Source organism: Callithrix jacchus, chromosome 2, assembly GCF_049354715.1.
Source record: "Callithrix jacchus isolate 240 chromosome 2, calJac240_pri, whole genome shotgun sequence".
Classification (NCBI taxonomy): Eukaryota; Metazoa; Chordata; class Mammalia; order Primates; family Cebidae; genus Callithrix; species Callithrix jacchus.
Window position 1 is genome coordinate 97,114,165 of NC_133503.1, and position 26,718 is coordinate 97,140,882.

The 26,718-nt window shown below is 38.8% G+C and overlaps 1 protein-coding gene across 26 annotated transcripts in view; it reads right to left on the minus strand.

Annotated features, from left to right (window-relative positions):
* Nucleotides 1-13,069: 13,069 nt before the first annotated feature.
* The window catches only part of APC (APC regulator of Wnt signaling pathway), a 147,806-nt gene continuing 134,157 nt past the window's right edge, over nt 13,070-26,718 (minus strand). For all 26 annotated transcript variants that reach the window (XM_035291090.3, XM_008991696.5, XM_008991691.5 and 23 more), the window contains 2 exons: nt 23,065-23,279; nt 13,070-20,642 (listed from right to left, as the gene is read on the minus strand). In XM_035291090.3, coding sequence (XP_035146981.3) covers nt 14,072-20,642; nt 23,065-23,279 — 6,786 coding nt within the window. In that variant the 3' untranslated portion in view covers nt 13,070-14,071. The remainder of the gene's footprint in view (nt 20,643-23,064; nt 23,280-26,718) is intronic.

The window sequence follows — 26,718 nt, forward strand, 5'->3', positions numbered from 1 at the left end:
TAATTTTTATTTATTTATTTATTTTTAGGACGAAGTCTGGCACTGTTGCCCGGCTGGAGTGCAGTGGCGTTATCTCAGTTCAATGCAACCTCTGACTCCTGGGTTCAAGCAATTCTCCTGCCTTAGCATCCCAAGTAGCTGGGTTTACATGTGGGTACCACCATGCTCAGCTAATTTTTTGTATTTTTAATAGAGACAGGGTTTCACTATGTTGGCCAGGCTGGTTTTACCTTGTGATCCACCTGCCTTGGCCTCTCAAAGTGCTGGGATTACAGGCATGAGCCACCGTGCCCGGCCATTAAAGTATTTAAAATAAAGTACATACATTATTTTTCTAGACATAATGCTATGCACACTTAACAGACTATGATATAATATAAACATAACTTTTATATGCACTGGAAAATTAAAAAAAAGTGTGACTTGCTTTACAAGGATATTTGCTTTATGATGGTGGTCTGGAATGAAACTTGCAATATCTCTGAGGTATGCCTATATAGTTTTGCATAAATTAGACTGATTGCAAAGTAGTATTTCAGCATCTCCATTCAATTAAACCCACCTTCGTTTCTATTTTAATAATGGTAGTTTATTCCATATCTACAAAGACATGCTTCAAAGTGAAGCAAGGTGAGATAGGTTTTCTCTTTTACAGATAAAAAAGCAGTCAAACTGAAAAACCAAACTTAACCAACAAAAATCTTCATGAAAGTTTGAGTCTCAGTGAGGTTAAATAATTTGCCCATTCATGCTAATAATGGCTGAGCATAGATGCTCAGCTAGTCTGACTGGAAGCCCCTGACTTTCCTTCATGTTCTCATTTGTGCCTCTCAATCTTCCTTGAAGTTTTTTTTTTTTTAAGCACCAAATTTAGTTGGGTCCTGATGTAAATAAATAATGCTTACTTCTTTCTGAAATGTATACAATTCCTGTAAAGACAGTGTCATTTAATGACCTAAAATTTAGCTGTACATTTGGAGATGAAATGAATCCAAACTTTAAAATACATAGTTTTCTTGCTTTAGGATACATATACACATATTAAAAAGGGGAAAATGAATGAGGTAGTCTGAGGCTCAATACATGCAAGTAGTCTACTTACCATGGAATTGTTTTCATAGAGCCATCTAAGTAGTTGGTGACAAAAAGGTCAATATTATAATTGCTAGTAACATTTCCTAGTTGATACATACCAAGGGCATTAATGACAAGGCTGTTTTTGAGTGTCATTCAAATCGACACTCCTATTAAACTCGACACTGTTGTTGAGATATTGTATAAGTACAGAGGGGAGGGGTGAGAAAGACAGAAAGAATCCAGTATTGTTACTACACTGATGATCAAAGTTGCAGCCAAATGTAAAGTTTTTAAATATTTATGTTTGTGAAAAGGCAGGGTGAATTAAATGAGGACGAAGATGGACATGGAAAATTATGAAGAGATGATAAAAGGGCTTTATAGAATTATGGTGCTGTTTTCAAATCTTATTTTTATCAAACTGTCTTATTTTTCTTCATACAGATGTGTCACTAATTCATCTTATCAACTTTGATTGAAGCTGCTGGCTGGAGGTGGGGTTCACAAAGGTAGAAAGAGAATGTTGGCCAGATGTGGTGGCTCACACCTGTAATCCCAGTACTTTAGGAGGCCAAGGTGGGTGGATCATTTGAGGTCAGGAGTTTGAGACCAACCTGGCCAACATGGTGAAACCCCATCTCTACTAAAAATACAAAATTAGCCAGGCATGGTGGTGGGCTATAGCTGTAATCCCAGCTATTCGGGATGCTGAGGCAGGAGAACTGCTTTAACCCAGGAGGCAGAGGTTGCAGTGAGCCGAGATGGCATCACTGCACTCCAGCCTGAGTGATAGAGCAAGACTCTGCCTCAAAAAAAAAAAAAAAAAGAGAGAGAGAAGATCAAGGTGGACAAACTCTGTCTCAAAAAAAAAAGAAAAAAAAAAGGAGAAGATAGAGGTGTACAAGAGAAATTTTCCTAAGACAGTTGAGTAGGAATTGAAAGAGTATTCTGATAAGCTTGTGGAGTAGAAAGAACCAGGCACCCATCCTCCCACCACAACAATTGCATTAGCAGAATCTGTGAGATGTAACTATTTAGAAACTGTGGAGTCTATTGAATGCTTGCGACTTCCAGGGGAAGGACTGAACAGTAAATTGCGGTTATTTTTGGTTAGTGTCCCCTCTTAATACAGTAGCGGTTACCCATGCCCATCCTCAGCCCTGTGATAGTCAGCTGTATAAGCATTCCAGGAGTAGCTTATAAGACCCAGAGTGGCCAAAAAGTACCCTGTCTTCCAAATATTGAGCGTCTGTTCCCTGGTCATTGATTGCTGCTTCTGATCATAGAAGTGCAGACAAAGAGGCAGATGGTTATGGATTTTGCACCTCCCCTCATTGTTTCAAGTCCCTTCCCTCCAGCTGAAGTGATTTCTAGGGGATTCAAAGGGCTGGTGCCCCTCCTTCTTAATTTCTCTCTCTCTCTTTTTTTTTCTTTTGGAAGGTAGGCATTAAAAACTAGGACATCCAAAAACAATGGCGTATATGAGGAAAATTAGATAGTAATGTGCATGCTGAGGAAAAGACTAGGGTCAGAAAAAGCTGAGAAGACCTCAAGTGTACACCTCATTTTCAACAAAAAAAATCACAAGGCGTACAAAGAAATAGGAAAATTAGGCCCTTAAAAGGGAGAAAAATCTTGGTAAATCTCAGAGTAGGGGGAAAAGAGAAAAAGTAAAAGATATCAACAGGTACTATTTCTGAAAAGATCTGATGGTAGATGTACTGGACAAAGACTTTAAGACAACTGTCTTAAGGATGCTCACAGAACTAAATAAAGATGTGGAGAAAGTTGAGGAAACCATTTACAAAATGGAAATAACAATAAAGTGACACAAAATAAAAAATTCTGAAGGTGAAAAAATACAGTCACTGAAATGCAAAATTCACTAGTGGGATTCAGAGGCAGTTTTGAGCAGACAAAAGAAAGAACAAACTTGAAGATAATGGAAATTACTGAGTCTGCAGAACCAAAAGAAAAAAAAAAAAAAGAAAAGCAAACAAATCCTAAGGGATCTGTTGGAACACCATCAAGTGGACCAATATACATGTCATGGGAGTTTTAGAAGGAGAAGAGAGACAGAAAGGACAGCCAGAATCTTTGAAGAAATAATGGCTGAAAAATTCTCAAATTGGATGAAAGACATAATGTAAACATCCAAGAAGCTCAATGAACTCCAAGTAAGATTAACTCAAAGAGACCCACATTAAGACACGTTATAATTAAACTTTCAAAAGCCTAACATGAAGAATCTAGTTCAAGTTGCTCACAAGTCTAAGAGTGAGACTCACATGCATACAGCCATAGCAGGATCACCCCAGCCTGAGCTTGAGTTGAGTCCACCAGGAAATTCATAGCATTCTTGGGCATATTTGGTTACCTAGTGGGGATGGCTGCCTGTCTCACTTGTCTGTTGCTGTGTAACAAGGCACTCTAAAACTTACTGCTTTAAAACAACAATAATTGATTTGCTCATGAAAGTGCAGTCTGGGTAGGGTAGAAAAACAGGAACAGCTTGTCTCTGTTTTAAGTGGCATTGCTGGGGCTGGAAAGTCCAAAATGATTTTATGCTCATGTCTGCCTTAGTTGGGATGGCTGGAACAGCTGAAGCCTGGTTAGATATCTCTGTCTCCATGTGGTGTAGCATCTTCATATGATTAGGTTGAGCTTTGATAAAGAATCTCTCCTTGACCAAATTTTAAACAGGCTCCTCTGAGTCCTCTTCTCAATTAGGTCTTAACCTTGGCCCCAGTCTTCTCTTTGACCTGCCTAGCCCAACCTAGTTTTAGCAAGAATCCTGCTAAGTTTAGTGAGAATTTCCCTACCCTTTTTGAAATCTAATCAAATTCCTCATCCCCCACCTTTGATGTAAAAGCTTTCGGCCTGCCTGCGGCAAGAATCTTTCTAAGTCAGGTTAGCAAGGATCTCCCTCTCCTTTTTGTCTTTTCTTGGCAATTTTCCATCCACTTACCCCTTTGGCTATAAATCTCTAGCTGCTAATCCCATTCCCCTAATGCAATACCCTTATTGCAAAAGTCTTGAAAAAAGTCTTCATTACCATTTTAACAAGTTTCTTGCAGATGGCATAGTAGACGCTGCTAGGCTTTTTTAATGCCTGGTCTTGGAAGTTCCAGATCATTTTCTCCACATCCTATTGGTCAAAGCAGTCACAGGACCAACTCAGATTCAAAGGGGGACCTATAGATTTGTACTGCAAAAAAGCAGGTGGAATGAGAGATAGTATGCCATTTTTGGAAATATGTCCTACCAATCTGTCAGAAATCAATTCCACAGAACACAGCATTTACCCTAGAAGCGTTATGTAGACCAACTTGACCCAATGACAAAACTTTCACCATCTGGGGGAAAATTGGCAGAGCACAACATGGTATTTGTCACTAAGATTTGTATATGTTCCATATCCAGACCCTGGAAGATTCATATCTATATTTTGAGTTAGGAGAATAGGCTATTGGTAAATTTGTTTTAATGAAACTGTTTCATTAAAAATAAGGCATCCGAACACAAACAATACTGCTTTTGTACTCGTAGGGGAAAATGTTAATACCAAAGTGGAGGACAGGTGTTCTTTCCACATCTAGGGGAATGCAGTGCAACTTCTGGACATTGAGAACTCCTGATGAGAGAGTCCCCACTTAGGCACCACCAGATTTCTGATGGCAAGGGCAATTTTGGTGGATACAGTTGATTTAGACCCAGTATCCAAACTTTTTTTTTTTTTGAGACAGAGCCTTGCTGTGTCACCCAGGCTGGAGGGCAGTGGCATGATCTCGGCTCACTGCAGCCTCTGCCTCCCAGGTTCAAGTGATTCTCCTGCCTCAGCCTTCTAAGTAGCTGGGACTACAAGCACAGGCCACCATGCCTGGCTAATTTTTGTATTTTCAGTAGAGACAGGTTTCTCCATGTTGGCCAGGCTGATCTCAAACTTCTGACCTCAAGTGATCTGGCCACCTTGGCCTCCCAAAGTGCTGGGCTTACAGGCATAAGCCACCACCCCCACCCCCCATACCTTTTTTTTTTGAGACAGGGTCTCAATCACCATGGCTCACTGCACCCTCAACTTCCTGGGCTCAGGTGATTTCTTCCACCTCAGCCTCCTGAGTAGCTGCAACTACAGGTGTGCGCCACCACACCCAGCTAATTTTTTTGTATTTTTAGTCAAGATGAGGTTTTGCTATGTTGCCCGGGCTGCTCTGAAACTCAAGCAATCCGCCTGCCTTAGTCTCCCAAAGTGCTGGGATTACAGGCGTGAGCCACCACACCTGGCCCAAATTCCTTGTATTGTGACTTGATTTCTAATGCAGCAGAGAGAGAAAAGAAGTGATAGAGGGGAAGTAACAATAAAAGAGAGAACATGTGATTTGCTTAAAGGTTCAAGATTGAAAAGATTCAGGATTAAGAGTTGTGGGGAAAAAAGGACAAACAGCTGGATTTTGCTAGTAAGATTTCTTAATTAAAAGGCTTAAAACAAAACCCTATAAATACTCAAGTAGGAAATAAAAGTTATCTATAATGGAAGAAACCTAGAGTGATACTGTAACTTCTTAGCAGTAGTAAATGCTAAAAGCTAAAAGTTCTGAGGAAAAAGAATTGTGACCAAAACTGTGACACAAATTATCCTTTTTGTGAGGGCAAAATAAAACAATTTGAAAGCAAGCCTGGATTTAGAAAGTACCCTAATTTAGCTTTTCTGAAAAAAATAATAATCATTTGAAGAAATACTCCAGCCAAGTCAAATTAACATAAGGAATTGAAGAAAATTGAAGTCATGTATTATAAAAGAGTGCTGAATACTGAAATCTAATTTATACTTAGATTTAAATAATTAGTGTTACTATGATGGTGAAGCGAATTACAATTGTTAAGAAAAGACTCTGAAAATTAAACGCAAGTGAATAGGTTAATACTGGAATAGAGATTTGGCAAAGAACCTAGGGTTCCAACTGAAATAGTGTATATCTCTCTCGAATCATTTTAGCCACTGCATCATGGCCATGTTACTTCACCTAGAATGTTGACCTTTCCATATTTTGCTTTCCCCTCTTTCCCTTTGTTCTCTCCCATCTCTCCTCCTCAGTCTCCTATTCCTGGACTACCCCACGAATTCCAGATTCTTGCCTTTCTAAAGCAAACCTATTAAATTTTCTTTGACTCTCCTCCCAACTCACTCCAAACTTAGCTTTAAAGATTTCTAACTCATCAAGTTCCTCTGCTAAAGAAAAGGCTCTTCTGAGAAGCTTCCTTTCACAGTATCCACCTTTTTAAAAGGAAGTTGTGGCTTATTATTTTTAAAATAGAGACAGGGGTCTCACTATGTTGCCCAGGCTGGTCTCAAACTCTTGGGCTCAAGAGATCCTCCTGCCTCGGCCTCCTTAATTGCTAGGATTACAGGTATGAGCCATCATGCCCAGGTTAGAAGTTGTGGTTTTAAATAATAACTGCTCCCTGGTACTAAATGTCTGAAACAAAATTACAGGCCAGGCACAGTGGCTCACACCTGTAATCCCAGCACTTTGGGAGGCCAAGATGTGTGGATAACCTAAGGTCAGAAGCTCAAGACTAACCTGACCAACATGGTGAAACCCCGTCTCTACTAAAATACAAAAAATTAGCTGGGTGTGGTGGCATGTGCCTGTAATCTCAGCTACTTGGAAGGCTGAGGCAGGAGAATCACTTGAACCCAGCAGACGGAGGTTGCAGTGAGCTGAGATTGAGCCACTGCACTCCAGCCTGGGCAACAGAGTGAGACTCCGTCTTAAAACAACAACCACCACCACCACCACCAAAAATTACAAATGCAAAGAGAAATTAGCAAAAACCATAGTATGAGTGAGGCTGCCAGTGTTTTACAGATGAATTAGTCTGTACAAAACGAGAAGTTATTCTTTATAGCACCAAATGTTGTCATTATGTTTCACGTTTGACGTCTTTTATTCAAAATTATATTACCATAAATTTGCCTTTACTGTTTTCTTTGCATTTGCCTGTGCGAGGTGGTTTTACTTTTTATTTTATCATTCTGAATCATTTAGACTATTTTGTTAGCGGCATATAGTTGGAAGATTTTATTCTATCCAATCTGATAGTGGCTATTTTATGTGTTTAATACATTTATTTACTCTTATTCCATCATTTCATGCTTCACTGTGGCTAATTTAGCTGTTTTCTTTCAGCTAGTGATTTGGATGGAAAATTTTACTTAAACACAGTTTTCTGTTAGTTTTAAGTTACTTCAGGAACAAAGAGGGGTTACAAGTTCACAAGTGCTCCCCAAACCAGGAAAAGTTTACTTTTTTTTTTTAACATTGAAATTACCACTAAATGTAAAAACTGAATTCATATTTTTTCAAGTTAAAAACAAAAAAGTAGGCCAGGCACAGTGGCTCACGCCTGTAATCCCAGCACTTTGGGAGGCCGAGGCGGGTGGAGCATGAGGTCAAGAGATCGAGACCATCCTGGTCAACAAGGTGAAACCCCATCTCTACTAAAAATACAAAAATTAGCTGGGCACGGTGGTGCACGCCTGTAGTCCCAGCTTCTCGGGAGACTGAGGCAGGAGAATTGCTTGAATCCAGAAGGCGGAGGTTGCGGTGAGCCAAGATCGTGCCATTGCACTCCAGTCTGGGTAACAACAGCGAAACTCTGTCTCAAAAATAAAAAAGTATCCACACTGCCTACATAAAATTCAAAACAGTATGTTTCTACCTCTTCCCTCCCTTCTAACCCTTGTTTCCCAGTTTGGGTTGAATAATCTTGAATTTAAGATTATTTAAATTACTAAGCATTGCATTGTTTCTCTTTTGAGTTATCTGGACATTCACATTGAGTTTTGTTATCAGCTTAATGACAATTATTTATACATTTATTCAAGTTTAAATATTTCATTGCTGAAACTGTTTCCTTAATACCTTTCCATTTACTTTAATTACTGGGGCAGCTGGAATATTGTCATGGTTTCCAGCTCCCAAGTGTTTTTGCAGTATCTCTCATACATTTGAGAAATTCATTTTTATGAATCCGGCCTCCTCAATGGAGAAACAAAAAAGTGAGCTTTCCCAGATGCTACAAGCATGTAACACATCCTCTGCCAATCACGTCCACCCAAGCAAGACTTCCATTCAGAAGCAAGCAGTGTGAAGTGAGTGCCACATGTAATCTTAATTTATGGTGATGGTGTCAGAGGATTCCAGCATTTAGTGGTAGCATCTAGGTCTTTACTGCAGTCTCACAGCATGGTTTGGATATTGTTTCTACTTGTAGTTTCTAACACTGATTTTTTAGTCCTCATACAAATCCTGTGAGCTACCTCATATTCTTTAAATAAACATCTTGTCATTTAGAGGACTTGTTTTTAACTATAACAAGAATCCCAAAGGCTGATAAATGAAATGCTAGTATGGTTGGTTTCAGAATTCTTAGGTAATATTTGTTTCCTTCCAAATGCTGCATATAGTTCCATTGTTTCGTGGTGTTTTGTTCTTTGACATTTAGTGTTGCAGAGATAATTGATGACAACATGGTTTTTTTTCTCCTTTGGAGGCAACCTATTCTTCTTTTTCCACTGATTTCTTTTTTCTTTCACCAAGACGTAGCCTTGTTCTGTCGCCCAGTATGCAGTGCAGTGGTGTGATCCTGGCTCACTGCAACCTCTGCCTCCTGGGTTCAAGCAATTCTCCTGCCTCAGCCTCAAGTAGCTGGGATTACAGGCACGCAGCACCACACCCGGCTAATTTTTGTATTTTTAGTAGACACAGGGTTTCACTATATTGGCCAGTATGGTCTTGAAGTCCTGACCTTGTGATCCACTCGCCTCGGCCTCCCAAAGTGTTGAGATGACAGGCAGGAACCACCAATCCTGGCCCCACTGATATTTTTAAATAAAGTCTTATCTTGGAAATTTTAAAATTTACTGTATGTCTAAATATGGTTATCTGTTAGTTTCAAGTTACTTCAGGAGCTTGAAGTAGCCATCACTACAGGCATACTTCATTATTGCACTTCGCTTTGCTGCCCCGAGCAGTTACTGCCTTTTTACAAATGGAAGGTTTTTTGCAAATCAGCTTCGAGGAGACTTCTTGGCTTCCCACAAGTGCTCTCCAAGCCAGGAAAAGTAGAACAAGGTCTCAGAAATGGCAGGGACTGAGTGACTCCAGGAGCTAGGGACTCTTTAAGACAGGATCTCATTTTGTCACCAAGGCTGGAGTGCAGTGGCAAGAACGATCCTCCCACCTCATCCTCCTGATTAGCGGGGAATACAGGTGTGCAACACCATGCCCACCTAATTTCTAATTTTTTGTAGAGATGAGGTTTCACTATGCTACCTCTAGGTTGGTCTTAAACTCCTGGATTCAAGCAATCCTCCCACCTCAGCCTCACAAAGTGCTGGGATTACAGGCATGAGCCACTGCACCCAGTCCGTTGTTTTTTTTTTTTTTTTTTGAGACAGGGTCTCGCTTTGTCACCCAGGCTTGAGTGCCCACAGCTCACTTAAGTCTTGAACTGATGGCCTCAGCCTCTGTGTAGCTGGGACTACAGGTATGCACCATCAGGCCCTATATTTTTTTTTTGGTAGAGACAGGGTCTTGCTTTGTTGCTCAGGCTGGTCTTGAGCTTGTGACTCTTGTCTCTCACTTTCTCTCTATGCATCCTCCCAGTATCTGTTCCCTTCTCCTCTTTCTCCACTAGGCAGTTTCCTCTTAGTTTAAGCTTCATGCTGCCAGTCGTAGCAATTTGAGCCTTAATTGTGCATGCTTTTTCAGTTCCAGCACTCAAGAACCGGTCAGAAATTTCCTGTGACTCTTACTTCAAATTGATTGACCTAATCATTTTTTTTCTTTCCAAGCAGTGATAAACAAGTCTTTGGTCACTAATAGCTGATGATGAATCTCTTCTAGGTCAGATATCTAACTCTGGCACAAACAGCCAAGGTCAGGGAGAAAGACTGGGTACTTGGTTCAGTGACCAATCAGTAAGGCTAAGGGTGTGGATTCCAAAAGGTGGTGTGGGTAGGGCAGTTAATGTTTGGCATTTCTTTCAATAGTTATTTTTCACTAATGTTGCTTTATATTCAGTGGTCACCTTCAGTAGTATACATTATGTTGAATATTTTTAATTTTAAAAAGTTGCATAACTTCGAGAAAATAAGTCACAAATGTAGAGAAAATTATCCTGAATATCAGAGTAAAGAAAGTGTATTTAGCACCGAGAACAATATTATATACATAGAACGTACAGGTTGAAAAAAGCATCAATGGCCTAACAAAAAGCAAAATATACTTTTATAGATCACAGAGTTATAAGAATGGCAGGAAAATGACCTGGGTTTTACAGGAGCCACAGTCCATAGGTTTCAATATTACAAAGTAGTTTTTAAATTTTAAAGTCAGCATCATATGAGGAAAATATGCTTATTAGAAAGGAAAAAAATTACACACTCTACTTCAGCCACCATGACTTGAAAAATAATTTCATAAATTTTAATGATCTGACTACTCAGATGTTTCTTTAGCTGTGGGCAATTTACTTTTTGCATTTCTGGTGCTTTCTTTCTTCCTTAGATTCCAAGAGACCCCGTGATAACATATATTCAGATACTGTGCAGCTGGCTCCCATCCTCAAGATTCATCCTTTCACGTATAACCTTGTGGCAACATAATCCATATTTTACTTAATCCAGAAACGTTTTATTGTACTTACAGTGCTATTTGATCCTTATGGGGCTTATCTTTGATTACTTCCTTTTCATCACCCAGGTAATTTGTAAAGTTGTCCTCAAGTATCAATCTAATTTGCTAATTATTAAGCACTTCCACTGTGTATTAAAAAACTGGATACATTTTCATCTGAAATAAACAGTTTCTCATCTCAAAGTTCTTTTTATAGTCTCTTTTAATCTAACTGAAAATTCAAATTACATCTTTGCTTTAGTTATTGCCTTTTATAGTAAGTCTCAAAGGGAACATTAACTGATCCTTCAGATATAATTGTTTTTAGAATTACTTGTTCATTCACATCTGGTTAAGTTTGTCTGCTGTCAGAAGTTGAGATGGGCATTATCAGATTGGATGGCTCAATATTCAAGTGTTTTACGCCTAAGGGAAGCAGAGTTTATTTGTTGTATATGTTGTCAGATGAAAGGTCCAGTTGTTGGAATTGCTAGAGCTGAAGGCAATCACTCAAGGAAATTCACTGTGATAACTTAGGACAGTAATTCTCAAAGTGTGGTCTCCAGACCAGCAGCACTAGCCTCACCTTTGAATTTGTTAGAGAGGCAAGTTCTTGGGCCCCATTCCAAACCTCCTGAATCAAACTGGGGGTATGGCCCGGCTAAGTCTTGGTAAGCACTCCTGGTGATCCCAATGTACTTGTTTGAAGTGCTTTACCATAGGGAACTCTCCTAACTCTTGACTAATTCGCAACACTGGGCTTAGTATGCCATTTGTTAACAAACATAAACTGGGAATATTTGGTCTGGTATCAATTATAGCACCACCCTATGAACATCTATAATTAGAATTGAGATTTGCCCCTTTACTAAATTCAGAACCACTATCTCTAAATAGAGGGCCTCATCCAGCTACCTTTACTTCAATGGGTCCCATAGACTAGCCCTCCTCCCAGTCAGTGTTAGTGTTAAGTGTTGCCTACAAAAATTCCACTTTTCTGGCATGTGGAATGAACTTTCCATTTTCAGCATTGATGTTTTCTTCCTTACTTGAATTAAAAGGCAATTTTATCTAAGTGATTAACATCCCATCTCTTGATTAATATCCCATCTCTTTCCATAAAAATACTTGAAGTGGTTTGCAAAAACTGGCAAGCAATAATTCGAAAAATTAGAAAATCAGAAAATGAAACAACTATGACCTATATGCATGTATCTCCATTGTTTATGGAAGCCTTGGAGAGTAACAGAAATAGATAGTATTCATAGACAATTTCAGATAACATTTGGCAAAAATTTAAATGTCAATCATTTCAAAGATAGTAGACTGAGGTGTTTACAAAGTGGTGCAGTAGACACAGTGTAGGCATTGGAGTCAAATACCTTAGCTCAAGTCATAGCATTTACCTGGCATTTTAGCTTTAAAAAAATCATCTTCATTACCTATAAGTTATAACCACAGGTTAGGGGTAGATAATTAAGTACTTGATGTGAGTTTCAAGGCACCAGGTAGGTGTGTTTACTCCTATCTCCTGAGTGCCCCACCATGCTTTAAAATCTTTTCCCTTTCCCAAATAGAGTTTATGAATTTTATCACTAAAAATAAATTTTCATTTATTCAACAAATATGTGTACATGTATCACCAGTCACCCTCTGATCTTTTAGAACAAATCAGGTTAGATATATTAAGTAAATTACCTTAGTTAATAAGCGTCAGTTTATTTTCCTTCAGGAAGGAGGACTTCCCTCCCTTGTATAAGGGGGTACTTAACATGCACCCCAGAACTGTACCCACCAAAACCAAGTTTCCTTTACAGGCAGGAATTTTAAAATATACTTCTGAATATCTTAATGGTAGTAAATATACCTTTGAAGTTCCACGTGATTTGAATTTTCTGAGCATGGCTAAGTGATGATTCTACTTGATTGCTGAAATTTTGCCCTATCGTACAGGGTGATAAAAAATGTTCATGTCAGACCCAGCTGCAATAAGATGAAGGGTTAAGACAGTTTACATTGTAAAGCTTCAAAGAGACTACCTGTACCTAAGAATAACCAATTTCAAGTACAGACTTCTTTAATATTAAGAAAAAGGAAATAATCTATGTGGGCCTATTATGTTCAATGCTTAGTCTGTGCTAGGCTGTTTACATTGCTATTATAATAAATTTATTTTTACCGATCTCCAGTAGAGTAAGAAAAAAAAGTTTAAGTGGAAAAATATTCAAAATTAAGAAGAGCTAATTACATAAAAGAAATTTCAGGAATGGCTAAGTGCCAATGCATGAAGTGGTTAAGTGGCAATAGTCTTTTTCAGTTATTTTTATTACAGTAAGAGGAATTTTACTCTTAATGCATAGAATCTGAAGAAAAAAATTCATATAAGCTTTAAAAGAGGCCTTTTTAACAATTATTAATACAAATGTGAAACAAGACCCTTCAAACAAATACCAATTTCAGTAATAGTTTACATACAGCAATAATTTATTCTGAAATGTTCATTTAGTTTCTGTTGAGACACAATTCATGTCTCATTAATAAAAGAGCAGCCATCTCACCTCAAATACCAGAATATACAACAAATTACAGCATAGCAAAAATTCTACCTACTTTCAGATAAAATCTAGTTCAGGTAAAATAGTTTCATTCAATGTTTTACAGTTACACAGATTTGTTTTCTTTTGAGCACAAAATAGTGTAAATTACACTGTAGCTATCTCTATGCACATCATGTGACCACGTAACTGTTAATCATTACTTCTGAAATTGAACCATCAGTTTCATTCATGCAGTAAAGCAAAGCAGGCTGGGTAAACTTGTTCATTGGGAACCATATTACTGTGAATTTCACAGCCACATGATTAATTATGATGTTAGATGGACTCACAAAGACAAAAACATTTTTTTTGCATAAATACCAATTTTTCCCTGATGTAAGTTTAGTCAGTTTATAATCTAGAAATGATTGATAACAGCAATATATCATATTTTCTATCTGTAGTGTTCATTAAGACAAGCAATAATTAAAGGAAGTTGGGATGGGATGCTACTTAAATACATGTAAAACATACTGTACAAACATACTTGGCTTTACTATTCTTTTCCTAACCATCAAGAGTGCCTCCCAAAATAAGACCACCAGTGAAGACAAAGTATACTATCAAATATGGCTTCCAGAACAAAAACCCTCTAACAAGAATCAAACCTATCTACAAAATTGTTTAGTCTTTTAAAGTTTCATTTGAAACAAAATATCTATATAGCAGTTGTAATTAACATATAATTATCTTAGTTTCATTCTTCCAGCTCTTTTAAACAGATGTCACAAGGTAAGACCCAGAATGGCGCTTAGGACTTTGGGTTCCGCTGGAATCTGTGCTGTCAGTTTTTGAATCTCGCTTCTTCGTGTTATTCACTGGAGTTGGGATCTGAGATGGCCGGGCTGAAGTGCTATCTGCGCTGCTTTTCCTAGGGCTTGGGTTGTAATTAAAAGGAGTCACTCTGGCAGCAACAGTCCCACTAGGTGAACTGTGTTTGCTTGAGCTGCTAGAACTAAATGGGGTACGTTCCACTATAGAACTTTCATTAGTCTCTGATGCAGGGACAGGATTATTTTGTCCTGGTTTTGTCTCAGTTCCTTTTTGGTCAGGGGCATCTACCTGAATGAAGGAGTTCAGGCGATTTTCCAAACCCACGGTACGCATGGGAACACTGCCATTACCCACATTTTGTTTTGCCTGATTATCTTTTGAATCTTTAATGTTTGGATTTCCCTTTTCTGAAACACTGTCAATCACTGGGGGAGTATTACCTGTGGGAGATCTTCCAGATCTAGGGTTGTTAATGGGACAGTCCTCAATTCTCACCCAAATATCCTCTGTTTTAGAAACAGCAGGTGCCATTTGATAAATTAGGGTCTTTGATTCAGCACCATTTGTAGCACCTGAGGAAATGGTCTGAGAAGTACTATTTGTGGGAGAAATTTCATTTTCTTTTATTTTTCTCCATGTTCCTTTTGCGGATACTTGGTTTTCTTTACTTTGTTTGGTTCCTGAAATAGAGTTCACATGTTTTTCATCCTCACTTTTTGCTTTTTCACTGGATTCTGATGAGGCAGAAAGAATTGAAGATGAACTTCCAGTTCTTCTCCAAGTGCTTACTCGGGGAAGGGATGATGAATGTTTGCTGTGCTCACGTTTCCAGGTTCCTGACCTATTGATTGGCAGTCTAGAAGGACTTTCAGAATGAGACCGTGCAATATCATGGCGCTTTGCTGGTCTTCCATCATTATACTCTATAGTGGGACTGAGATTAGGTGGGAGTTTTCGCCAACCACCAGGCTGAACAGATGAATGTGTGGATAGAGACATATCAGGAAGGGAAGGACTTAAAACTGGAGTTTGTGCCTGGGACCTAGTTGGAGAAGCTGGTCTAGACGATGGAGAAAGAGATTCAAATGAAGCAGATTCCTCCAATTTTCTTCGTAAGGTTGGGCTTGGAGCTTCTTTGATGAAAGTTGACTGGCGTACTAAAACAGGTCTTTCTGATCTATCCGATTCACTTCCACTTGATTTAGTTGAAGACATTCTAGAAAGTTCTACCTTTTTATTGGCTCCATTGCCATTATTCATCTGATTTAGTCCTTTGGAGGCAGACTCACTTCTTGGAATACTACTGGCATTCTTGGATAAACCTGTTTGTTTGGTAAGGTTCTGTTGGCTCATCTGTCTGCCTGGAGATGTATACGACATTTTTCCAGAACCTGAGGACTTAGTTGAAGCAGTACTAGGGGATGATGTCCTTGGAAGCTGAGATAATTTGTTAGGAGGACTTATTCCATTTCTACCAGGGGAAATAGAGTTTCGCCCAGGAGACTGTATAGGTCTACTTAATGGCTGCTGGGCAGGTCTTGAAGGGGTCGAATCTCTAGATCCTGATCTAGAAGGTGCTTTACTTGACCCACCTATTTGGGATGTCTGTCTGGCAACAGGGCTTAATTCTGATTTCACAGATGGCTTGGCTCCTCTAGGAGAAGTGGTTGCCGCCTGACCTTCACTAGGGCTTTTGGAAGCTGGGGTCTTATGTGGGGGGCCTTTTTTAGAAACAGGACTTGTACTTGAAGAGCTATTTCGAACTCCTGGAATATGAATCATTGTCCTGCCTCGAGAGATTGAAGGCATGTTTGCTTGAAGAGGCTGTTTCATTTGGCCTGAAATTTCTGAATTAGATCGAACCTTTCCAGTAATCAAACTTTTATAAACTTTTTTTCCTCCTTTGATTCCTTTACTTTCAGATTCTATCTTTTTAGTTTCCAAGGTACTTTTCTCCCCTGGTTTTAGAATTCGTGGGCCTTTATTACTTGTAAAGGGTTTTTCTTCTTGATCAGGAGTAAGATGAAATGGTGACCCCAGAGAGATTCCTGATTTCAAGGAAAGGATGGAATCTGAATCAGATGAAGCTTGTCTAGATAAACACGCAGCAGCAGCAGCTTGATGTAAACTACTCACTATGGAATTTGCACCTTCCTGAATAGCTTTCCAATCAAAACTTTCTGAATCAGGGGATAAACCATGTTCTGAATCTGGTCTCTGTATATCTTTCAAATCAAGGGTCAGATCTTCAGCTAATATGCCACCCATATTTCTGGGGCTATGTTTTTCACTATCACCCTTGAGTCTTGAAGGCTTTTTCTTTTTTGGCATCGCGGAACTTATACATTCCTGCAGCAGGTCATCTTCAGAGTCAATACTAAGAGAACTGAGAGAACTGTTTCTTGAGAAACAAACAGGGGTATCTTCAACATGAAACGATTTAGGAGCATAGCCTGATGCTTGAGGTTTACTTGGTTCTCCCTGTGAGTCAGGGGGCTCAGTCTCTTTGATAGGTTCATTTTCTTTATTGTTGTTTTCTTGGTCAATGTCACTGAGAGAACTCAGAGAGGAATTATGAGAAAAGCAAACTGGAGTATTTTCAATAGCAAAATTCTGCAATTTTTCATCGGTTGCTGCCCCTCTCTCTGGTATGTCTTTGGATGACTGGGGAAAAGTGGATTGTTTCTGCAGTATGGGTTTAGGCTGACCTCGATTTACTGGATACTTTGCAATAGCTTGTGTCTTATTAGCCGATTGTTGGTTGGAGGTTAGTTCTGTGTGGCTGGTAACTTTAGCTTCTGATTCCTTATTTTCTTTCCCCTTTCTTAATTCAGCCTTTTCTCTGGAAAGGTCAACATCATCATCATCAAAATCTAGGGAACTCAAAGAATCATTTCGTGAAAAACAGTAAGGAGTTCCTTCAATAGGTGTATAATGATGAGGTGAATCAAAAGCAAAACTTCCTCTGACTCTATCTTCATTATTTGGAAGCTTATCATTTAAGTCCTTGGAATTATTTTTCAAGTTCTGTTTCTTTGAATCTTTGTTGTCTGAGAAAGCTCTCTCAGCATTTAAATTATTTTTTGAGTCTACATTTTTTCTTACACGTGTCCTATATTCATTATTTTGTGGTATAGGCTTTACTGGTGAAGTAGGTTTCTTTTTCTTACCATCCAACTGATTTTTGTTGGTTGCAGATGAAGACGCAGATGCTTGCTGGACCTGGTCCATTATCTTTTTCACACGAAAAGGCTTGTGACTTTTCCCTTTGGGCATAGCAGAATTAATGCATTCTGCAAGAATATCACCTTCTTCTGCTTTATTGTCATCCAATTCAGGTATGGTTACAGATGAGTTTTTTCCTCCTTGAGCCTCATCTGTACTTCTGCCTTCTGTAGGAATGGTATCTCGTTTTTCAAATTCACCTGACTGTGCCCCTGCTCTAACTCCTTCTCCAGCAGCTAACTCATTTGGAGGGGATTCTATTGTTAGATCACTTAAAGATGTAGCTGTGGAAAAGTTTATAGGTGTCCCTTCTACACAATATACCCGTGGCACATCATCTCCCGGTGTAAAACTAACATGCTTTTGGGGTTGCAACCTGTTTTGTGATGGTAGAAGTTTGTATACAGGCAGCTGACTTGGTTTCCTTGCTACAGGTGGAGGTAATTTTGAGGCAGTCTGGGCTGGCTTTTTTGCTTTATGTGATGACTTTGTTGGCATGGCAGAAATAATACATTCTTCTAGTATTTCAATATCATCATCATCTGAATCATCTAATAGGTCCTTTTCAGAATCAACAGTTTTTTCTACCTCTTTCTCCTGGTTTTCATTTGATTCTTTAGGCTGCTCTGATTCTGTTTCATTCCCATTGTCATTTTCCTGAACTGGAGGCATTATTCTTAATTCCACGTCTTTCTGTATAAATGGCTCATCGAGGCTCAGAGCACTCAGGCTAGATGAACAAGAAAATCCATCTGGAGTACTTTCCATGGCAAAATGTAATAAAGTATCAGCATCTGGAAGAACCTGGACCCTCTGAACTGCAGCGTTTACTGCAGCTTGCTTAGGTCCACTCTCTCTCTTTTCGGCACTAGGTGCTTTACTTTTAGGTACTTCTCGCTTGGTCTGAGCTGTTTGAGGAGGAGGTGGAGGGGTTTTACTTCTGCTTGGTGGCATGGTTTGTCCAGGGCTATCTGGAAGATCACTGGGACTTATAATGCCACTTACCATTCCACTGCACGGTTCACTCTGAACGGAACTAGCAATTGAACGACTCTCGAAACTATCAAGTGAACTGACAGAAGTACATCTGCTAAACATGAGTGGAGTCTCCTGCACGTAGTGTTCAGGAGGACTTTTGGGTGTTTGAGCACCACTTTTGGAGGGGGATTTTGCTCCTGAAGAAAATTCAACAGCTTTGTGTCTGGTCGATTCTGAAGATAAACTAGAACCCTGCAGTCTGCTGGATTTGGTTCTAGTGTGCTGCGACACTGCCGGAACTTCGCTCACAGGATCTTCAGTCGACCTAGTTCCATTATTTTCTTTTATTTCTGCTATTTGCAGAGTATTAGCAGAATCTGCTTCCTGTGTCGTCTGATCACATCCTATTTCATCTTCAGCTGATGACAAAGATGATAATGAACTACATCTTGAAAAACATATTGGAGTATCTTCTACACAGTAAGTCTGTATTGTTTCTTGGTTAATAGAAGAAACTTTGCAAGTGGCAGCCTTTTGAGTCTGACCACTTCTGTTCTGTGCAGAACTTGGATGAAGCTGATTCTGCCTTTTGGCATTAGATGAAGGTGTGGATGTATTCTCACTGCTTGAAGAGATGTGTTCAGTTTTAGTGCTTTGGCCAGATGAACTCTTTGAGAATGAAAATGACTGTTTCTGTGATGAAGGAATATCTGTAGAATATTTTAAACTATAATCAATAGGTTGATCCACATGATGTTTCTCTTCATTATATTTTATGCTGTAATTTGTTGGTCTCTCTTCTTCTTCATGCTGTTCTTCTTCAGAGTAACGTTCACTATAGTTGGTTGGCTTATCATCTTCATAGTCATCTTCTTGACACAAAGACTGGCTTACATTTTGATTAATTCCATGATTAGAACCTACTCGATTTGTTTCTGAACCATTGGCTCCCCGTGACCTGTACGGGGAAACACATTCCTGCTGTCCAAAATGCTGTTGGAACTTGAGGTGTTTATCATCAGTGGTCTCAGTATACACAGGATAAGTTGTACTTTGACTCCTTGATTGTCTTTGCTCACTTTGTTTTATTTCATCTTCTATTATGTGTTTGGGTCTTGCCCATCTTTCACTCTGTGAAGGACTTTGCCTTCCAGAGTTCAACTGCTCATCTGAATATTTAAGACTGTAATTTATTGGTGTATCTAGTTCTCCATCATTATCATCCATATGATTTGCACTATGTATTTTATGGGCGAGGTCAGCTGGGTATTGACCATAACTGCAAAACTTACTTTCATCATCTTCAGAATAGGATTCAATTGAGGGTTTCATTTGACCTCTTTTACCATAACCATCACTACTACTGACACTATTTAAACTATCATTCGAAGATCTCTTGTATTCTAATTTGGCATAAGGCATAGAACATGTCCTGTTTGAATTTTCTGACTTGGTGAAATTGTAAGTGTTTGAATGTGTATGGGCAGTAGAACTTCTTCTAAGTGCATTTCTCTCATCTGTCACACAATGTAATTCAGTGGTAGACCCCGAACTTCTGTCTTCCTGAGAGGTATGAATGGCTGACACCTCTTCCATGACTTTGGCAATCTGGGCTGCAGTGGTGGTGATCTGCAAACCTCGCTTTGAAGAGGTTCCTGGATTTTCTGTTGCTGGATGGTAGTTACCTAGGCCAATTCCTCGTTCTCTCTCCAAACTTCTATCTTTTTCAGAACGAGAACTATCTAAGCTTCCTCTTGATGAAGAGGAACTGGGTAACACTGTAGTATTCAAATATGGTGAAAGAACAGTCATGTTGCCAGTATTAAAATTTTCTGACCTATTATCATCATGTCGATTGGTGTCAAAAACATAATCACCGTAGAGACTTTGCTTGTGTCTCTGCTTACTGCGATGAGATGCCTTGGGACTTAAATTGTCTATATTGTCAAAAGTTTCTGATAAATGCTGAGCATCCAATTCTGCTTCTAGGGCTTTCTGTTTCCTGACATGAAGAGACGGCAAGCTTGAGCCAGGAGACATAATATTGGCATCCTTATACTTTGCAGGCCTATTTGCCATGAGATTCCTTAAAGCTGCAGCACTTCCCATAGCAATCATTTTGTGCTTTGAATGAATGAGATTCTTGAGCATGCTAACTGCCCCCATGTCCCATAATGCTTCCTGGTCTTTAGGATTTCTTGCTGAGAGATTCCACAAAGTTCCACATGCATTACTGACTATTGTCAAACTATGAGATTTTAAGTGTTGTAATAAAGTTTGTAGACAGTTGTTCTCTCTTAGAATTTGCCTGAAATAAGAGATCACAAAATTAACGTCAAAAATGTGTATCCAGTAACAACAAATAAAAGCATAAAAAACAATAGGCATAATATGATTGTACCAATTATCCTATAAATTCCAAGTATTCCACATCTCCTTTTTTCTTTCTTATTTCATGTAATGTTTATTGTTTTAAAGTACTAATCTGTCACACGAAAAAAAGTAAAGGTTATTTTTTATCAATTCTACATTTCCTATTCTGACTCAATAGCTTAAAACAGTTGCAGGGGGTTGGGCAACTACATTTACTCTGTCCATAGGGTAACAGTTTCTCTATTTAAAAACTAAAAATAAATCATGAAATCCTATGTTGAATAGGGACTTTCTGGTAACTTAATCTATGGTTGGGTGTCACTTTGATATTGATAGTGAGACATCTTGGAAGAGGCAGATAGAATTGATTGAAGATCTTTCTGCAGTCAGCACATTATAAGCTTTTAGATCAGCACACTTATTTTTTAGAGTAATCGCTGTATCTCTGCCTTGATTTTGTTATACTGCCATCCCTCTTAGAAGTGCTCTTGGCCGGGCACAATGGCTCAACCCTGTAATTCCAGCACTCTGGGAGGCTGAGGCGGGCAGATTACCTGAGGTTAGGCATTTGTGGCCAGCCTGGGCAATATGGTAAAACCCTGTCTCTACTAAAAATACAAAAATTAGCCAGGTATGGTGGCGCATGCCTGTAGTCCCAGCTACTCAGGAGGCTGAGCAAAGAGAAATTACTTGGGAGGCGGAGGTTGCAATGAGCTGAGATCAAACCACTGCACTCCAGCCTGGGCAACAGAATGACTCTCAAAAAAAAAAAAAAAAAGAAAAAAAAAGTGCACTTTGGCAGACTGTGTGCTCATTTTTTTTTTTTTTTTAATAAAGTTAAAGTTTTCAAAACATTTAAGGCATATAAAAACAAAAAGTGAGAATCAGCATAATTAACTCTGGGTCTTGAAAGAGCAACAGCTTGTTTAACATAGGCAAACTGAAGATTAATGACAGCATATTCAGCTTTAGTGGGCTTTAAAACTGACTGACAAGGGTACACAATAAGCTTTAACATGATGGTCTTCTCTCAGCAGTCCAGTCAGTAGTTACTAGACTTAGAAATCTTCTTTGCATAGCAGAAAAGGAGACTAGGCTTGTAGTTTCTGCATCAAAAACTTAAAAGTGAATAAGCTATAAAAGATACCCATATTTTTGGCCAGGTGTGGTAGCCCATGCTATAATCCCAGCACTTTGGAAGGCCAAGGTGGGCGGATCACCTAAGGTCAAGATTTCAAGGCCAGCCTGGCTAACATGGTGAAATCCCATCTCTACTAAAAATACAAAAATTAGCCGGCCATGGTGGTGGGTACCTGTAATCCCAGCAACTTGGGCGTAGTAAAAGAAAAAGTGAGGGACCAAAAAGTATAAAATACAGGTGAAGGTAGAGTAGAAAAATAAATCTACAAATCTAGATTCTGCGATCAGGAGAATCACTTGAACCCCAGAGGCAGAGGCTACAGTAAGAAGAGACTGCGCCACTACACTCCAGCTTGGGAAAAAGAGCGATACTCCATCTCCAAAAACAAACAAAAAAGACAGTTATATTTTTGTTGACATAATACAGAGTCAGAGTTCCGAAAATGTGTGCCCTGTATCTGAGGCACTCTCTTAGATTCCTCAACTCTAGCAGATTGGATGAATGGCTGTTAGCGAAATAATATTATGATTATTAGCTGGACGCAGTGGCTCACGCCCGTAATCCCAGCACTTAGAGAGGCTGAGGCAGGCGGGTCACTTGAGGCCAGGAATTCAAGACCAGCTGGACAACATGGTGAAATCCCATCTCTACCTAAATAGAAAAATCAGCCAGGTGTGGTGGCGTGCATCTGTAGTTCTAGCTAGTTGGGAGAATCCCTTGAACTCAGGAGGTGGAGGCTGGAGTGAGCCAAGATCGCAACACTGTTCTCCAGCCTAGGTGACAGAGTGAGACACTGTCTCAAAAAAAAAAAATTATTGTGATTATTGATACTAAGACAGCATTACAAAAATGTGAACCTTTATATTCTCTGGATCATGCTCGTACTTTTTGTCTTGTTTTAAATTTTGTTTTCATGTTCTTTTATACTATACTAATAGAAAGTGATTATTTTGTTCTAATATTTGTGACTATTTTTTCCTCCACATATGGGCTATACCTCTCAACTACTGTTTGCGCAGTCTCCTTTATGATACTATAAACTGTTATACATTAAGTACACTAATGAGTTAAACTAAGAGTTGGTAGTTATCTTTTCACAGTAATAAATATATTTTGGCTTAAAACTTTTATAATTATATAAAACATTGCTTACAATTAAGTCTCTTTGAGAGCATAAATTCTGAATTTTAAAAGTAATATAAAACGCTGTATATACCTGTGGTCCTCATTTGTAGCTATCAAGCTGGACACATTCCGTAATATCCCACCTCCACTTTCAATAATGGCTAAAGTGTTTGTCTGGCTCCGGTAAGTAAGAGTGCCAACCAAAAATGCAAGTGCACCATCTACAGCACATATATCAGCTTTATTCTCAGTGCAATGTGCTGACAAATTCCATAAGGCACTCAATACGCTTTTGAGGGTTGATTCCTATTAAGAAACAGAATATGGGTCATCTAATTAGAGTTGGAATTTGTCTCTTATTAACTTCTATATTACTTATATTGAATAAAAGCTATTTTTTAATCTATCCTATTGCCCATCCCTCACTGGTAAATTATTAAGAACTTTCCATTTAGAAAAATGTTCATAAGATACCAAATGGTATTTACATCAGTGATATCTCTATAAAACAAGCAGTACACAATATTAAACTAATGACTTTTATAAACTTTATTCTAAGTGTTTAGATAGTACACATAACTTAGAATATGAAGCACAACTGATGTGCATTATGAAAAAATAACATTTTCAGAACAGAATGTGGATTATTCTCAGGCTGGGGTTGCTTGAAAAAAGAGAAAAAAAAGTAAAAAGGAAGTAGATTAAGGCCCAGTGTGTGGCTGGGCGCAGTGGCTCATGCCTGTAATCCCAGCACTTTGGGAGTCTGAGGTAGGTGGATCACCTGAGGTCAGGAGTTTGAGATCAGCCTGGCCAACATGGTGAAATCCCATCTCTACAAAAATACAAAAAAACAAAACTAGCTGGGCATGATGGTGGGTGCCTGTAATCACACCTATTCAGGGCTGAGGCAGGAGAATTGATTGAACCTGGAAGGTGGAGGTTGCAGTGAGCTGAGATCATGCCATTGCACTCCAGCCTGGGTGACAGAGCGAGACTCCATCTCAAAAAAAAAAAAAAAAAGGCCTGGCATAGGGGCTCATGCCTGTAAATCCTATAATCTCAGCACTCTGGAAGGCCAAGAAGCATGATTGCTTGAGTTTAGGAGTCTGAAACCAGCCTGGGCAACATGGCGAAATCTTGTCTATAAACACACATACACACAAAATAAATATTAAAAAAAAATTATCCCGATGGTAGTTAAAAAAAAACAAAACACAATAAAAGATGAGCTGGGTATGGTGGCATGCGCCTGCAGTCACAGCTACTTGGGAGGCTGAGGTGAGAGGATCGCTTGAGGTTGGGAGGAGGTCAAAGCTTCAGTGAGCCATGACTGTGTCACTGCACTCAAGCCTGATCAACAGAGTGAGACGCTGTCTCAAAAAAAAAAAAAAAAAAAAGGTAGATTTAAAAAATTCTATAAACCACACATAGATATGGAAAGATAGAAGTATTAATGACAAGAGCAAGAACAAGCTGCAGTGTAGTGTAGTATATACAATATTCGGTTTATATAAAAAGCATTATATATACGTGGTTGATTCAAAATTAACGTAACTTATAAAAAGAATAAAGGGTATCAGAAAAGCTGTAATTTCTGAAAATTTCCAAAAATAACAAATTACAAAAACCCAGAACTAACATACAATTATCAAAGTAAACTATCAAATTGTAATTGCCGAACACTCTGATATACAATTAAAAGTATTTGGTTAAAACTTGCCATGTGCTGGGTGTGGTGGCTCATGCCTTCAGGCCCAGCACTTTGGGAGCCTGAGATGGGCAAATCGCTGAAGCCCAGGCATTCAAAACCAGCCTGGGCAACATGGCAATACCCAATCTCTGCAAAAAATATAAAAATTAGCCAGGCATGGTGGTGTGCATCTATAGGTCCAGCTATTTGAGAGGCTGAGGTAGGAGTATAGCTTGAACCTAGGAGGTCAAGGCTGTGTGGCAGAGTGAGACCCTGTCCAAGCAAAAGCAAAAACAAAACAAAACAAAAAACCAAATCCAAAACTTGCCATGAAGGTGATGTCAATTTGTTTTCTTACTACGTATCAATCAGGAAACGAACATTAATTAGAAATCAACTCTGTGCAGATAGCAATGAGAGGCACTCCAAAGGATACAAACACAGTAAACTGGTACCTGTGATTGAAGGTGCTAACAATTTGCTTTTGGGGAAAAAGATACAAAAACATAAATGAACCGAAGTGCTCCAAAGAAAAAATTATTACAGCCTGAATTTGGTCAAATAAATAAAATACTTCATGGAGGAGAACATCACTTTAGGAGGATAAGAACTGTACATATAGAGAGAAGAGAAGCCAGTTGCTGCTGGCAGGCAAGTGGGAATCAGCACCAGAGCACCGATGAACCAGAAAGAAGATGCAAAGGAGATCACAAATCCATGATGGGGAACAGTGGGAAATAAGCTCAGAGACAAAAGGCAGTCCTTGAAAGTCACAGCAAAGATTTTGGCTCTAACCCAATAAATAGCAAGCTACTTCATTCTCTACATCAAGAAATTAAGTGAACAAAACAATCTAGAAGCAGGTTTAGATATAATTTGTCAGGTAAGTGGTAGGAGGCAGGTAGGCAGTGCTTTTATGTAAGAAGTGCTTCTCACACCAACCAAGGTGTGAGAAGGAGAGTTCAATTTTAATTACATTGTGACTGAGATAAAGGTGGGGCACTCCAAGTATCCTGAGAACAGAAAAAAGAGCAAGAATTTAAATAACTGAGTTAAGCTGCAACTGGCCCAGAACTAACTTGGAGATAGAAAAATACAAATGTTCCTCTTTGTGAGACCACAAAGAGGGCCAGGGGTTTTGTTTCAAAAAATGTTTTCATAGTGCAAATTAGAAGACACAAAATAAATAATTAGAGGTTATTAATATAAGTAGTAAAAGCAAAAGTGACCACAAAGCATAAAATGCGTGAAGGTAAAATAGAAAAAAGTAAATCTACAAATCTAGATTCTGTGATCAAGGAGAAGGGTTGTGTCAGAAGCAAAATTAGGAGGAACTAAAGCTGGTATAGCCAGTTTAGAAACGAAGCAAGTGACTTGTTTAGGACTTTGGTTGTTACTGGAAAAGAGAAACACTAATAGAAGAAGCCACAGATAATTTTATTTTTGTTTTCAAAATAGTGGGCTTCTTCTAGAGAGGTGAAATATAAAAAAGAAGGATCCAGTAGAGAAGATGTAGAAGACAAGAGTAAGGGACCAACAGCTTTAAGTGAACGGAGCTGAGTGCTGGTAAAGGGAAGGCTCTAGAGTAAGAGCTCTGAGTGAGTTAAAGTGATGTGGAACATATAGGGGAGCTGGAAGGTAGCTCTGATTCTCCTGCTCATTAGTAGCTGAAGTTGAGGGGGAACTGATGTTGAATGAAAAGGGAAAAAGAGAATGTTCATTACTGCTGCACTAAATGTAGAAAAAGAGGGAAAAACAAATAAATTCTAATACTGCTAAACAGAATTAAATTAGACCCAAATCAGAACTGGATATTATAAATTTCTGATGGCTAGTTTTTCCAAGATTGACCATGCATTAAAAATATATAGATAACTTTAGATCCTTGAGAGAGAATTAAATCATGAACCAGTTAGCAGCAGTACAAATTCTCATAATATGTACACACACATGAAATCTTTCTGAAAATATACAGGTTATTAGATTAGGAGTATTTAAGTGTGTAAGCACTAAATTTTTGAACTTTATTGAAATATAGTTGAAGTACAATAAACT